Below are 14769 nucleotides of genomic sequence, written 5' to 3' on the forward strand. Positions count from 1 at the left end.
CTGTCTGACTGGCAGTAGAGGAGACGGTGTTTGGGTCCTGTCTCACTAGCAGTAGAGGAGACAGTGTTTGGGTCCTGTCTCACTAGCAGTAGAGGAGACAGTGTTTGGGTCCTGTCTCACTAGCAGTAGAGGAGACAGTGTTTGGGTCCTGTCTGACTGGCAGTAGAGGATACAGTGTTTGGGTCCTGTCTCACTGGCAGTAGAGGAGACAGTCTTTGGGTTCTGTCTGACTGGCAGTAGAGGAGACAGTGTTTGGGTCCTGTCTCACTGGCAGTAGAGGAGACAGTCTTTGGGTCCTGTCTGACTGGCAGTAGAGGAGACAGTGTTTGGGTCCTGTCTCACTGGCAGTAGAAGAGACCGTGTTTGGGTCCTGTCTCACTGGCAGTAGAAGAGACCGTGTTTGGGTCCTGTCTCACTGGCAGTAGAGGAGACAGTGTTTGGGTCCTGTCTGACTGGCAGTAGAGGATACAGCCTTTGGGTCCTGTCTCACTGGCAGTAGAGGAGACAGTGTTTGGGTCCTGTCTGACTGGCAGTAGAGGAGACAGCCTTTGGGTCCTGTCTGACTGGCAGTAGAGGAGACATTGTTTGGGTCCTGTCTGACTGGCAGTAGAGGAGACAGTGTTTGGGTCCTGTCTGACTGGCAGTAGAGGATACAGCCTTTGGGTCCTGTCTGACTGGCAGTAGAGGATACAGTGTTTGGGTCCTGTCTCACTGGCAGTAGAGGAGAGTGTTTGGGTCCTGTCTGACTGGCAGTAGAGGATACAGCCTTTGGGTCCTGTCTGACTGGCAGTAGAGGATACAGTGTTTGGGTCCTGTCTGACTGGCAGTAGAGGATACAGCCTTTGGGTCCTGTCTGACTGGCAGTAGAGGATACAGCCTTTGGGTCCTGTCTGACTGGCAGTAGAGGATACAGCCTTTGGGTCCTGTCTGACTGGCAGTAGAGGATACAGCCTTTGGGTCCTGTCTGACTGGCAGTAGAGGATACAGCCTTTGGGTCCTGTCTGACTGGCAGTAGAGGATACAGCCTTTGGGTCCTGTCTGACTGGCAGTAGAGGATACAGCCTTTGGGTCCTGTCTGACTGGCAGTAGAGGAGACGGTGTTTGGGTCCTGTCTCACTAGCAGTAGAGGAGACAGTGTTTGGGTCCTGTCTCACTAGCAGTAGAGGAGACAGTGTTTGGGTCCTGTCTCACTAGCAGTAGAGGAGACAGCGTTTGGGTTCTGTCTGACTGGCAGTAGAGGAGACAGCGTTTGGGTTCTGTCTGACTGGCAGTAGAGGATACAGCCTTTGGGTCCTGTCTGACTGGCAGTAGAGGAGACAGTGTTTGGGTCCTGTCTGACTGGCAGTAGAGGAGACAGTGTTTGGGTCCTGTCTCACTGGCAGTAGAGGATACAGCCTTTGGGTCCTGTCTGACTGGCAGTAGAGGAGACAGTGTTTGGGTCCTGTCTGACTGGCAGTAGAGGAGACAGCGTTTGGGTCCTGTCTGACTGGCAGTAGAGGAGACAGCGTTTGGGTCCTGTCTGACTGGCAGTAGAGGAGACAGCGTTTGGGTCCTGTCTGACTGGCAGTAGAGGAGACAGTGTTTGGGTTATGTCTGACTGGCAGTAGAGGATACAGCCTTTGGGTCCTGTCTGACTGGCAGTAGAGGAGACAGTGTTTGGGTCCTGTCTGACTGGCAGTAGAGGAGACAGTGTTTGGGTCCTGTCTGACTGGCAGTAGAGGATACAGCCTTTGGGTCCTGTCTGACTGGCAGTAGAGGATACAGTGTTTGGGTCCTGGAGATGAAAGTAAATGCATTATTCCCTTTGGTTTTGGTGAATGAACCATTACTGACAGCATCACTGTTTTGAAGATGGCCGTAGATTTTTGTTTTGTTTTTACATGACGTCTTCTTCTGACGAGGGAGATTCTGACAGCGTCACTGTTTTTAATAACTGTCCATCAATGGACTGGGAGTGTCCCTTTCTCATGTGAAAGGTGTATTCATCAGTGTGTGTGTGTGTAGTGAATGTCTGTACATGGTTTTCTCTGCTGACAGATGGAGCTGATAAGAGTTGAGCTGCTGCAGGAGAGTGCAGTCAAACAGGACCTGGAGTGTGACAAGATCACTCTGGAGAGACAGGTACTGGACTTTCTCAATTTCTCCTCCTCACCCATCTCTCTTCACATGTAGTCCTCTCCATTGGTGGTTGAAGTTGCTGTATGTCACCCCCCTGAACCATTGGTTCTTAAACCTGCTTGTATATGGTACCCCCTGAATCATTCCCCATGCTTCCTGTCTCTTTTATATGTGCTCACCCTTTTGTTGTTCTCCTCCAGAATAAGGAGCTGAAGAGCAGGGTGTCTCGTCTAGAGGGCTCCCAGAGGTCCAACCAGGATGTTGTGGTCTCCAGACTGGAGGGAAGGGTCCAGGAGCTGGAGGGGAGTCTGGCGGGAGAGGAGAGGTGAGATGGACGGGAGAGGTAGAGGGGAGGCTGGATGGGTGAGGTAGAGGGGAGGCTGGCAGGAGAGGAGAGGTGAGATGGAGGGGAGAGGTGAGCAGGAGGGGAGGCTAGAGGGGAGAGATGGAAAGGTGAGCTGGACGGGAGAGATGGAAAGGTGAGCTGGACGGGAGAGGTGGAAAGGTGAGCTGGAGGGGAGGCTGGAGGGGTGAGGTAGAGGGGTGAGTTAGAGGGGAGGCTGGATGGGTGAGGTAGAGGGGTGAGGTAGAGGGGAGGCTGAAGGGGTGAGGTAGAGGGGAGGCTGGAGGGGTGAGGTAGAGGGGAGGCTGGAGGGGTGAGGGGGAGGCGAGAGGGGTGAGGTAGAGGGGAGGCTGGAGGGGTGAGGTAGAGGTGGAGAGGTGAGGTAGAGGGGAGGCTGACAGGGTGAGGTAGAGGGGTGAGGTGAGGTAGAGGGGAGGCTGGAGGGGTGAGGTGCGCTGGAGGGGAGAGAAGAGATGAGCTGGAGGAGAGTCTGCCAGGAGAGTGGAGGTAGACGGGAGGCTGGAGGGAGAGGTGAGGTGAAGATGCCGCAAGGAGAGGGGAGGCTGGCGAGGATGCGAGTAGAGGGGAGCTGGAGGGGAGAGGAGAGTCTGCCAGGAGAGTGGAGGTGGACGGGAGGCTGGAGGGAGAGGTGAGGTGAAGATGCTGCAAGGAGAGGGGAGGCTGGTGTAGAGGAGAGCTGAGAGGTGAGGTAGAAGGGAGGGGGAGGTAGAGGGGAGGCTGGAGGGAGAGGAGAGCTGAGAGGTGAGGTGGAAGGGAGGGGGAGGTAGAGGGGAGGCTGGAGGGAGAGGAGAGCTGAGAGGTGAGATGTGAAAATAGTTGGTAGTGTGCTCAACCCTGGACTATTATGCTGGCAGTTAGATTCTTCCCTTGGTTTATAATGCTGAGGTTTAAATACATCACCGTCACTACAGCAATGACAAGGCATCTACGGTACAAGGGTTGAATGTTTAAATGGTGTTGAGGGCTATGATTGAGTGTAACAGGTTTGAATGTTTAAATGGTGTTGAGGGCTATGATTGAGTGTAACAGGTTTGAATGTTTAAATGGTGTTGAGGGCTATGATTGAGTGTAACAGGTTTGAATGTTTAAATGGTGTTGAGGGCTATGATTGAGTGTCTAACAGGTTTGAATGTTTAGATTGTGTTGAGGGCTATGATTGAGTGTAACAGGTTTGAATGTTTAAATGGTGTTGAGGGCTATGATTGAGTGTAACAGGTTTGAATGTTTAAATGGTGTTGAGGGCTATGATTGAGTGTCTAACAGGTTTGAATGTTTAGATGGTGTTGAGGGCTATGATGGAGTTTCTAACAGGGTTTCATATTTTCTTCTCAGAGACAACATCAACCTGCAACAAGCCAACAGGAAACTAGAGCGAAAAGTGAAGGAGATGACGATACAGGTGGACGATGAGCACATGTCTATACAGAACCAGAAAGACCAGGTAACATGGAACACTTAGTCAAAATAATTACTTTAGCACTTTATTTGAACTGTAGGTCATAAGTGTTGTAATACAGTCATAATCCTGACATTACAAATGTCTCTGAATGTCAGGTGGCAAATTCAGATAAAGTGTTACAGGAAGACAAAATAATTCACATTCATTGTGGACTTTGCATTGGCCAATTCATAAAGATCCTAGCTGACGTACACCTCTTGTAGCTGACCCAGAATCTGAAGTACTAGACAAGTACTAATGAAGCCAACGTGAAATGGCTAGCTAGTAACGTTCAATCGGTGACTTTACCCGCTCTTGAGACCTTGAAGTAGTTGTTTCGCCTTGCTCCACAAGGACCGCAGCTTTTGTGGAACGATGGGTAATAATGCTTTGTGGGTGTGATCAGAGGGTCCCTGGTTTATGCCCAGGTTGGGGCAAGGAGAGGGATGGTAGCAACACTGTTACACTACAATGGACATACAGACAAACTTTAAAAACAACATCTATGAATTATTTTAAAAACGATGTAGTCTAACTTCCTCTTCGTCAAGGGGCTAAAGACATAAGTTCTAATACAGCCATTACAGACACAACAATGGACATATAAATTTACAACAACACATCATCAATAAATTATAACAACGAACTATAACCAGAGATGGAATATAAGGATTTTGGGCACTGGCCAGCCTGGCTAGTAGACTGTGATTTCTACTAGCCTGGATGATATTCAGGTTCAGAATTTGGGCTGTGCGCTGTTCTGAAAGACATCATTTTACTGGGCTAGTTTTGTACTTTTTCACTAGTCTGGTCTAAAAAAAAAAGTACTAGCCCCGAGCCAGCTTTATTTCCATCCCCTCTCTCCTCTCCTAGCTGAACCAGAGGCTGAAGACTGCGAAGAGACAGATGGATGGGGCTGAGCAGGAGATAGAGCGACTGGAGAACTCGAAGAGGAAGTTACAGAGAGATCTGGATGAACGGATGGAGACCAATGAGCAGGTCCTCAGTCAGCTCAACACCCTGCGCTCGGAGATGAGGTGAGGTTGAATGCAACAATGTGTGGGTATCTATCTTTCCAGCATGTTCTCATAGACTAGATGTAAGATAGTAAACGTAAATCCGACACACTCAAATTAGTATGTTATGGTTACATAAGACCGAAGGTTACTTAAGACAAAATTGATTTGGTCGGGTTGGATGGGTGGGCGTATCACGCGAACATCTAGCAACACAGCGTTCGAATGTAATCAGGGACAACTTTAGCATTATAGCTAATTAGCAATGTTTCTACTACTTTTTAGCTACTTTGCAACTACTTAGCATGTTAGGTGTAAGGGTTAGGCTTAGCTAACTCCTAAACTTAACCCTGACCTTAACCCCTAGCCTAGCTAACGTTAGCATTAGCACTAGCTACCTAGCTAATGTTAGCCACAACAAATTAGAATTTGTAACATATCATATGAAATGGATTATGGACATCCACCAATGAATACATACCATACGAAACGTAACATACGATACTAAATGGAGTGTCTCGTAAATTACGAACAGAATAATACGAAATAGTCTTGAGACCAGGTTGTTCTCTCATTTCACTTCAGTTTTTGTACACTGCACCTGCACTGTTGTCGTTTTTTTATAAGGCTTCTCCTGCTCTTTTCCTTGTTCAGGCGCAAGCAACAGAAATCAGCACCGCTCCTGATGATCCTTAAGGGTGTGGATGACATCAACACTGACTGACTGACTGACTTTTAGTACTCCTTGGTGATATGTTGTCATGCACTGACTACAGCGTGGTGGGGAAAAATACAAGCAGTCAAGTCACATATATCCTGATTCTCACAACGGGTCGGTAAATCACTGAGGACATGGGAATGAAAAGCACTACAGAAGTTTCTCATTAACGATATTTCACCTGTACAACTCAACTGGTGATTTCATAACCCTTTGCTCTAGACTGACCTCTAGTGGGTATTCTAAAACTACAGAGTTCCATGCAGTTCCAGAAGAAAGATCGCTAATAATAAAATATGTTTTTTTGCTTTTCACCAGGGGCACAACTTTCCCTGGGGATGGGGGTACATGTCCCCCCCACATTCTGAAATGACATTTTTGTCCCCCCCAGTTTTATCATTGGAATGTGATACAAAACGAGGCACCTGTGTGCTTTAGGACCATGCAGATGCCTCCGAGCAGTCGGGGCAGGCTGTTTGGAGTGTTGATCTGACTGAAAAATATATATATATAAAAATCCCCCCCCCCACTTCTAAAACCAAAGTTGGGCCCCTGCTTTTCACTATCATAAAGCAGTCAATAAACGTTATTGTGTAATCCATAATTTTGTATTTGCATAATGTATTTAACCTATGAATAAATTACGGTTATTTATTACTAAGTTGTGTGAAATTTAAGATTTTAAGGAAGGCTACGTATCTGCAAAATTCAAAGGTACATCTCAGAATTTCTTACACAGTGTGGGACTCACGCGCACACACACCCTCCCCCATTTCACACCTTACACGGAACCCAAACCGGCTGCGCGCGTGCGCCATCGTACATAAATGTATTTTGTCTCCCTACACCAAACGCGATCATGACACGCAGGTTAAAATATCAAAACAAACTCTGAACCAATGACATTAATTTGGGGACAGGTCGAAAAGCATTAAACATGTATGGCAATTTAGCTCATCAGCTTGCACTTGCCAGCTAATTTGTCCTATTTAGCTAGCTAATTTGTCCTATTTAGCTAGTTTGCTGTTGCTAGCTAATCTGTCCTGGGATATAAACATTAGGTTGTTATTTTACATAAAATGCACAAGGTCCTCTACTCCGACAATTAAGCCACACACAAAAACAGTCAACCGAATCGTTTCTAGTCATCTCTCCTCCTTCCAGGCTTTTTCATTGTTTAACTTATATGGTGATTGGCATCTAAACTTTCATAGTATTACCACGACAATCACCCACATCTTTCAATCACCCACGTGGGTATAACCAATTAGGAGATGGCACGTGGGTACCTGCTTCTATAAACCAATGAGGAGATGGGAGAGGCAGGACTTGCAGCGCGATCTGCGTCAAAAAGTGTAGTCAGGGTATTATGCATGCAATCCACGCCCATGGTTAGGAACCTCTCATATTTACTCTACCTGTAGCCATGCCAGTGGAATCAGGGGTAAGAGTAAACTACTTGTAACTCACAACTTGCTGATGTCGTTCATCTACACTATGGTATTATTTCTGTGGAATATTGTCTAAACCTGGCGTTTTGATAATGAACTGCGACAGACTAATTAACTCGACCATGTGTAACAGTTTTGCTTCCGTCCCTCTCCTCGCCCCCCTACCTGGCCTCGAACCAGGAACCCTCTGCACACATCAACAACTGCCTCCCATGAAGCATCGTTACCTATCGCTCCACAAAAGCCGCGGCCCTTGCAGAGCAAGGGAAAAAACTACTTCAAGGTCTCAGAGCGAGCGACGTCACCGATTGAAACGCTATTAGCGAGCACCACCGCTAACTAGATAGCCATTTCACACCGGTTACACATGCAGCGGATTTGGAAGTTTGCAAAGGGAAAGCTAAAGATGGAGTGTAACTGGTTAATTCTACCACAAAACCATGAACCAAGTAAGTTACAAAACTTCGACCCTGGGTTTATAAGCACGGATATCGACTGCCGCACGAGCATGCTTTTGCGGCACAGTCGATAGCGCGCTGGACTTCGGGCTGGAAGGTCGAGGGTTCGAGACCTGCTCCCTGCTGTTTCATTACAGTATTTCATGTACATTAAGAAGTTTATCGTAGTGACTGAGTATACCGAATGGAAGGAGTAGGCCTAGCCCGGAAAATGCAATGTTTGGGTAAGTTTCTCTTGAGGATACATATTTAGGTGGGAGTTGGCTACCCAACCCCCCAGCCTACCCAAAGGCCGACAGATGGTGATATTGAGTCGTTTTATATTACCATCCAAAGGGAATGTATGCAGCTAACATATATATATATATATTATTTTTTTTACATTTATTTAACCTTTATTTCAAATCTAATTTTATTGGTCACATACACATGATTAGCAGATGTTATTGTGGGTGTAGCAAAATGGCCTCCTCTTCCTAGTATCCTGATGACTAGCTGAAAAGACGGGCTACACGGCCTCCTCTTCCTAGTATCCTGATGGCTAGCTGAAAAGACGGGCTACACAGCCTCCTCTTCCTAGTATCCTGATGACTAGCTGAAAAGACGGGCTACACGGCCTCCTCTTCCTAGTATCCTGATGGCTAGCTGAAAAGACGGGCTACACGGCCTCCTCTTCCTAGTATCCTGATGACTAGCTGAAAAGACGGGCTACACGGCCTCCTCTTCCTAGTATCCTGATGGCTAGCTGAAAAGACGGGCTACACGGCCTCCTCTTCCTAGTATCCTGATGGCTAGCTGAAAAGACGGGCTACACGGCCTCCTCTTCCTAGTATCCTGATGGCTAGCTGAAAAGACGGGCTACACGGCCTCCTCTTCCTAGTATCCTGATGACTAGCTGAAAAGACGGGCTACACGGCCTCCTCTTCCTAGTATCCTGATGACTAGCTGAAAAGACAGGCTACACGGCCTCCTCTTCCTAGTATCCTGATGGCTAGCTGAAAAGACAGACTACACGGCCTCCTCTTCCTAGTATCCTGATGGCTAGCTGAAAAGACAGACTACACGGCCTCCTCTTCCTAGTATCCTGATGGCTAGCTGAAAAGACAGACTACACGGCCTCCTCTTCCTAGTATCCTGATGGCTAGCTGAAAAGACGGGCTACACGGCCTCCTCTTCCTAGTATCCTGATGGCTAGCTGAAAAGACGGGCTACACGGCCTCCTCTTCCTAGTATCCTGATGGCTAGCTGAAAAGACGGGCTACACGGCCTCCTCTTCCTAGTATCCTGATGGCTAGCTGAAAAGACGGGCTACACGGCCTCCTCTTCCTAGTATCCTGATGGCTAATGTCCAATCGACAGAAATGGTCCAATTCACGCACTTAACAAGAAAACATCCCTGCTGCCTCTAATCTGGCAGACTCACTTTTATTTTATTTATCTGTTATTTTACCAGGTAAGTTGACTGAGAACACATTCTCATTTACAGCAACAGTCTGGGGAATAGTTACAGGGGAGAGGGGGATGAATGAGCCAATTGTAAACTAGGGATTATTAGGTGACCATTTTGAGGGCCAGATTGGGAATTTAGCTAGGACACCGGGGTTAACACCCCTACTCTTACAATAAGTGCCATGGGATCTTTAATGACCTCAGAGTCAGGACACCCGTTTTAACGTCCCATCCGAAAGACAGCACCCTACCTGGGGCATTGGGATATTTTTTAGACGAGAGGAAAGAGCACCTCCTACTGGCCCTCCAACACCACTTCCAGCAGCATCTGGTCTCCCATCCAGGGACTGACCAGGACCAACCCTGGTTAGCTTCAGAAGCAAGCCAGCAGTGGGATGCAGGGTGGTATGCTGCTGGCAAAACACAAATGCTTTGTTTCTGAATAATGTCTGAGTGTTGGAGTGTGCTCCTGGCAATCCATAAATTAAGTTTGCTTAATATAAGGAATTTTAAATTATTAATACTTTTGATACTTGAGTATATTTAAATCCTGACTTTCACTTTTACTTGATTCATTTCCTATTAAGGCATCTTTACTCTTACTCAAGTATGACAATTGGGTACTTTTTCCACCGCTGAACAATTGTAAAACGTTAGGAGTATCTTTATCCATTGTCCAACTGTTGCATTTATCAGAATTGTTTTTAAACCTTTTAATTAACAATTTCGATGACTCTTGCTCATTCAGTATTTTTCCCAGCAGATTGTACACTTCTCTTGTATTATCAGGGAGCAACTGACTTTTATTTTTAACAGTAACATTCTTTCAGTTTACCAATTTGTTAAGAGGTGGTGTGGTTGAACTACAATACTCTGTTATTCTAACGCTTTATCAGCCCTCCCTGTTTCAATGTGCCTGCATGGGTGGCTGTGTGCGACTGGGGAATGTGGCCACTAATGGTCTATAGTGGAATTGCAGTCTGGCTTTCGAAGACAAAAGAACCACGAGACGAAAAAAGCTAAATAAAATCACAAATTCCATTCACTTGGCTTTGTGTGCGTTTCAGAATAGTTTTGGATCTACTCAGGGACATTTCTAATCATTTATTATAGTTTCAGCTATCAGACACGTTTAATAAAAAAAAGTTTTTAATAGTAATTTATACAGAATTGCATCCTGGGAAAAGGGCGAAACACTAATCTTTTACGAGTAAAATAACAGTTCAAACGTGTTTTCACCTTTCCATCTACAAGCAGATAAAATAACACTGAACGTCCATTTCAATTATTTGCTTTTCTCTCAATAGCCGTGGTGCGTAAACCAGTAGCCTAAAACGTTCGCCCTGGAAGGACTATCCCACATTGATCGTGTACAACTCATACTTACCTGGCAAGGGAGACACCGTGATCAAGAAGGCGGTTCACCCAGGGCGAGGCTCAGCCATTGCACTCCGGCTGTGCTGACCCCTGCGAATTTCTCAAATGTGGAAATCTCGATTGCATAATTTCTGGTAGTGGGGGACTGCGTTCGCGCTCTCCCCTGGTTTTATTGTTAAAGTAATCCTCAGGTGCGACTTATATAGCCTTTGCTGAAGTAAACTAAGCTTTTACATGTTTATTTACAATTTGGTGTTTGTATTTGTAGTAGCTCTGCTGTTTAATCAACAGAGTTTATCGATGTCCATCGCTTTGGTTGGTGCTGTATCCGATTCATGTGCTGTTTTCTACTGTTACAAATATGTGGAGCATTGAACTGTTTGTCAATTGTCAATATTAGCATGAAAATGGTATGCTGTTATGTTTGGTTCAATTTACTTGCTTTTGAGACTCAGTTTTAAGACATTAACTTTATATACTTTACCATAATAAACTCAAAGCTTAGCAGGGTCGGGACTGGTTAGTACATGGATGGGAGACTGCGTGGAAATAGTAAGGCGCTGTACATTTTTACTGATTTTGTCCAGTAGGAGGCGCTGTGTCCCCGTTGTAACAGGCACACTTCTGCCAGATGGTGTACCGTCTCTGCTGCTGTGTGTTGTTTTCTAAAATAAACGTTGTGAACTCCGAGAAAGGCTTGAATCACAGAGGGACGTTAGGGAATGTCTTTGTTTTTACAGAGACATGGCTTACGGAGAATTCACTCGACTCTGCTATTCAACCAGACAGCTTTTCAGTTTTCTGTAGCGATCGAAATGTGGCTTCTGGTAAGAGCAGGGGGAGGTGTATGCTTCCTCATCAACAATTCCTGGTTTACCGAAGTTGAAAACATACTCAGCTCCTGTTTACCCGACCTTGAGTTTCTGATGCTAAATACCGACCCCACTATATACCAAGTTAATTCACGTGTGTTATTATCATAGCTGTGTACAAGTTTGTTTCTTATTTTTATTTATTGTGTTTTTGATCTACCTTGTGTAATTTTTGGTATTACATTGTTATTCAATACTGCATTGTTGGGTTTAGAGCTTGCAAGAAAGGCATTTACTGAACTTGTGCACGTGACATTAAAACTTTACTGTAAAATAAATGTAATCAAGTTATGTCTATAAGTTAATCACACAGGATAGCTCAAACAGCATTGGCCCGATTTTGACGAAACTTTGGTGAATGATGCGTCTTGCCATAGAGATCCGGCATTCATTAAATTATACTGATTGACCAGATGGTGGCGCTGTAACAAGAGATTGAAAATGCAAACTTTGAAAGCTCACCACCCTTAACCCGTTTTACCTAAAGTCACAAAATTTGTTACATTGATTCCTCTCCTCACATGGAACAAATTTGCCTTAAGAACCCATAAGGTCCACCCTGATGGATTTTCCGCCATTTAGAACATTTAGTAAAAAACACTTAAAACGCTACTCTTCTGGCACCGAATGACTGATATAACAGAATTATATCTACGAGGATATGAATGAACTTTGAACTTCAGAGAGTTGGCTTAACTAACGTTGGACCAGAGCTACCTAACGTTGGACCAGAGCTACCTAACGTTGGACCAGAGCTACCTAATGTTGGACCAGAGCTAACTAACGTTGGACCAGAGCTAACTAACGTTGGACCAGAGCTACCTAACGTTGGACCAGAGCTACCTAACGTTGGACCAGAGCTAACTAACGTTGGACCAGAGCTAACTAACGTTGGACCAGAGCTACCTAACGTTGGACCAGAGCTACCTAACGTTGGACTAGAGCTACCTAATGTTGGACCAGAGCTAACTAACGTTGGACCAGAGCTACCTAACGTTGGACCAGAGCTAGCCCTTGGTCATGACTCTCAGTTCCATTACACATAATGCCGCCTTGAGTTTGAGAGCCAGACAGACCAGAGCTATCTAGCATGATAGCTAGCTAACAAGCTTGTGCAGTTGCACCAGAATTCAAATAAAAACACGTCTTACATTTTTGTAGTTAATAAATTCAATGTGAAATGTGATAACTATAGTATCCTTAACTAGTATTGAAAAAGTTTATCCATTGTTCTCTAATTAAAAATCTCTCTCCCTAATTTCTGAATCACGCCTGTAACGTCAGTAGCTACAGTAGACTATGCTTTGGTGGGAGGGGCAGGTAGCCTACATACACACATTAGCAAAGATTTTCAGCTGGCAGGCAGACACTGGGTGATGTTGAGGGCTTTGCATAAATGCTTCGTTGCGTTTTTAGTTGAATTGGGAAATAAATGCCCGGAATGTAAAATAACGTTATTAACCAGTTCCCATGTTCTTCAAATAATGGTTTGTTTTCAGGAACATTATAAATCACTTTCGTTCCCTGTTCTGGTTCTGTTCCGCAGAAAAGGTCATTATTTTCTGTCATGTTCCCTGAACCTGTTCCAACCCCTGTATCCTACGACACACACACACACCTATCCCTGTTCTAAGAGTTGCTCTATCAACGCGCAAGCCCCGCCCTCCAGAGGATCTGTCTTTTTCAACCATCTATTTCCCGTGTTTGAGGGGTGCAAAATCCACTTGTCACTTGACTTAAAATCTCACTTTGATTGCTATAAATTTACTCGTGCTACTCTTTTATACTCTTACTTGTGCCGGTCGTTTCTTACCGTTAACGTTACGGACCGCAGCCATTTTTGTAATGACCTGTCAAACACACCCCGGTAATGGCTGACATGGGTTCAATAGGATACATTGGCTTTCAGTTCAATCTATAAGAACGCTAAAGTTTAGTCAGGTATTTAACGCACCGTCTCGACATTTACACCACAAGAAAGAGTAGAAACTAACTCCATCAGCCCTCCCTGTTTCAATGTGCCTGCATGGGTGGCTGTGTGGAACTGGGGAGTGTGGCCACTAGTGGTCTATAGTGGAATTGCAGTCTGGCTTTTCTCTCGAAGACAAAATAACCACGAGACGAGAAAGGCTAAATAAAATCACAAATTCCATTCACTTGGCTTTATGTGTGTTTCAGAATAGTTTTGGATCTACTCCGGGACATTTCTAATAATTTATTATAGTTTCAGCTATCAGACACGTTTAATAAAAAAAAGTTTTTAATAGTAATTTATACAGAATTGCATCCTGGGAAAAGGGCGAAACACTAATCTTTTACGAGTAAAATAACAGTTCAAACGTGTTTTCACCTTTCCATCTACAAGCAGACAAAATAACACTGAACGTCCATTTCAATTATTTGCTTTTCTCTCAATAGCCGTGGTGCGTAAACCAGTAGCCTAAAACGTTCGCCCTGGAAGGACTATCCCACATTGATCGTGTACAACTCATACTTACCTGGCAAGGGAGACACCGTGATCAAGAAGGCGGTTCACCCAGGGCGAGGCTCAGCCATTGCACTCCGGCTGTGCTGACCCCTGCGAATTTCTCAAATGTGGAAATCTCGATTGCATAATTTCTGGTAGTGGGGGACTGCGTTCGCGCTCTCCCCTGATTTTATTGTAAAAGTAAAGTTTTGGTGCCGCGGATTCAGCTTTGACATGTCAATCTATAGCTTCTTTACAGGTTGTCCTTTATATTTGGTTATTCTGCTTTGCGTGCTGAAATTGTCAGCCTCTTCCTGGTTTTAGCTTTTGTAGTAGCTCTGCTGTTTAGAGATCCAACAATCAACAGAGCTTGTCGATGTCCATCTATTTGGTCGGTGCTGTATCTGATTAATGTGCTGTTTTCTACTGTTAAATACAACTGATTTTAGCATAATTAATACAAATTGTAGGCTGCTATGTTTGGTTCAATTTACTTGCTTTTGAGACTCAGTTTAATTTTTTTTTTACTTTATATACTTACTCATAATAAACTCAAAGCTTAGCAGGGTCGGGACAGGTTAGTACTTGGATGGGAGACCGTGTTGGAATGCACTGTAAACTTTTACTGATTTTGTCCAGTAGGAGGCGCTGTGTCCCCGTTGTAACAGGCACACTTCTGCCAGATGGTGTACCGTCTCTGCTGCTGTGTGTTGTTTTCTAAGAACAATAACATACTGTTACTAACAATATGCTTTTAGAAATATTTGCAGCAGTTAACGTAAGTCACTGCAAAAGTATAATGTTGGAAAATCATAAAGTAAAACTAAATTATGTTACTGTTTGAAAGTATTAAAATGTTCTAATGTCATTATCCTTTTACCGCTCTCATCCAGAACTTTCAATATCTATTGAACTAATTTTAGCCCCAAAATGCCTATTTTCTTTTTTACCCCCCTGGTCTCACTCTGAGACATGCTGAATGGGTGTAGACTAGTGACATGTAGGGGTGGAGGATGTGGGAGTGTCTAGTAGGGGTAGTGG

At 44.9% G+C, this 14769-nt stretch overlaps 1 protein-coding gene and 2 non-coding genes across 3 annotated transcripts; all 3 read left to right on the plus strand.

Annotated features, from left to right (window-relative positions):
• The first annotated feature begins 2008 nt into the window (after positions 1–2008).
• LOC120051735 (cingulin-like protein 1) lies at positions 2009–6245 on the plus strand. Its single transcript, XM_038998620.1, has 5 exons — positions 2009–2121; positions 2319–2443; positions 3815–3923; positions 4794–4957; positions 5591–6245. The coding sequence occupies exons 1-5, from the start codon at positions 2038–2040 to the stop codon at positions 5658–5660; spliced, it is 552 nt and encodes a 183-aa protein (XP_038854548.1). The 5' UTR covers positions 2009–2037; the 3' UTR covers positions 5661–6245.
• A 4146-nt stretch (positions 6246–10391) lies between these two features.
• On the plus strand, positions 10392–10555 carry LOC120053106. The gene has a single exon (XR_005477469.1). It is a non-coding gene; the product is annotated as a U1 spliceosomal RNA (small nuclear RNA).
• Positions 10556–13751: 3196 nt separating this feature from the next.
• Positions 13752–13915, plus strand: LOC120053118. The gene has a single exon (XR_005477478.1). It is a non-coding gene; the product is annotated as a U1 spliceosomal RNA (small nuclear RNA).
• Positions 13916–14769: the final 854 nt, after the last annotated feature.

The sequence above is a fragment of the Salvelinus namaycush genome, chromosome 8 (genome assembly GCF_016432855.1).
Source record: "Salvelinus namaycush isolate Seneca chromosome 8, SaNama_1.0, whole genome shotgun sequence".
Lineage (NCBI taxonomy): Eukaryota > Metazoa > Chordata > Actinopteri > Salmoniformes > Salmonidae > Salvelinus > Salvelinus namaycush.

Excerpts from the sequence above, each read along its gene's own strand:
- LOC120051735 (XM_038998620.1), top strand. The coding sequence starts at position 2,038 with ATGGAGCTGATAAGAGTTGAGCTGCTGCAGGAGAGTGCAGTCAAACAG. Across the intron at positions 3,924-4,793 it reads TACAGAACCAGAAAGACCAG|CTGAACCAGAGGCTGAAGAC; the intron begins GTAACATGGAAC and ends CTCCTCTCCTAG. Across the intron at positions 4,958-5,590 it reads ACCCTGCGCTCGGAGATGAG|GCGCAAGCAACAGAAATCAG; the intron begins GTGAGGTTGAAT and ends TTCCTTGTTCAG.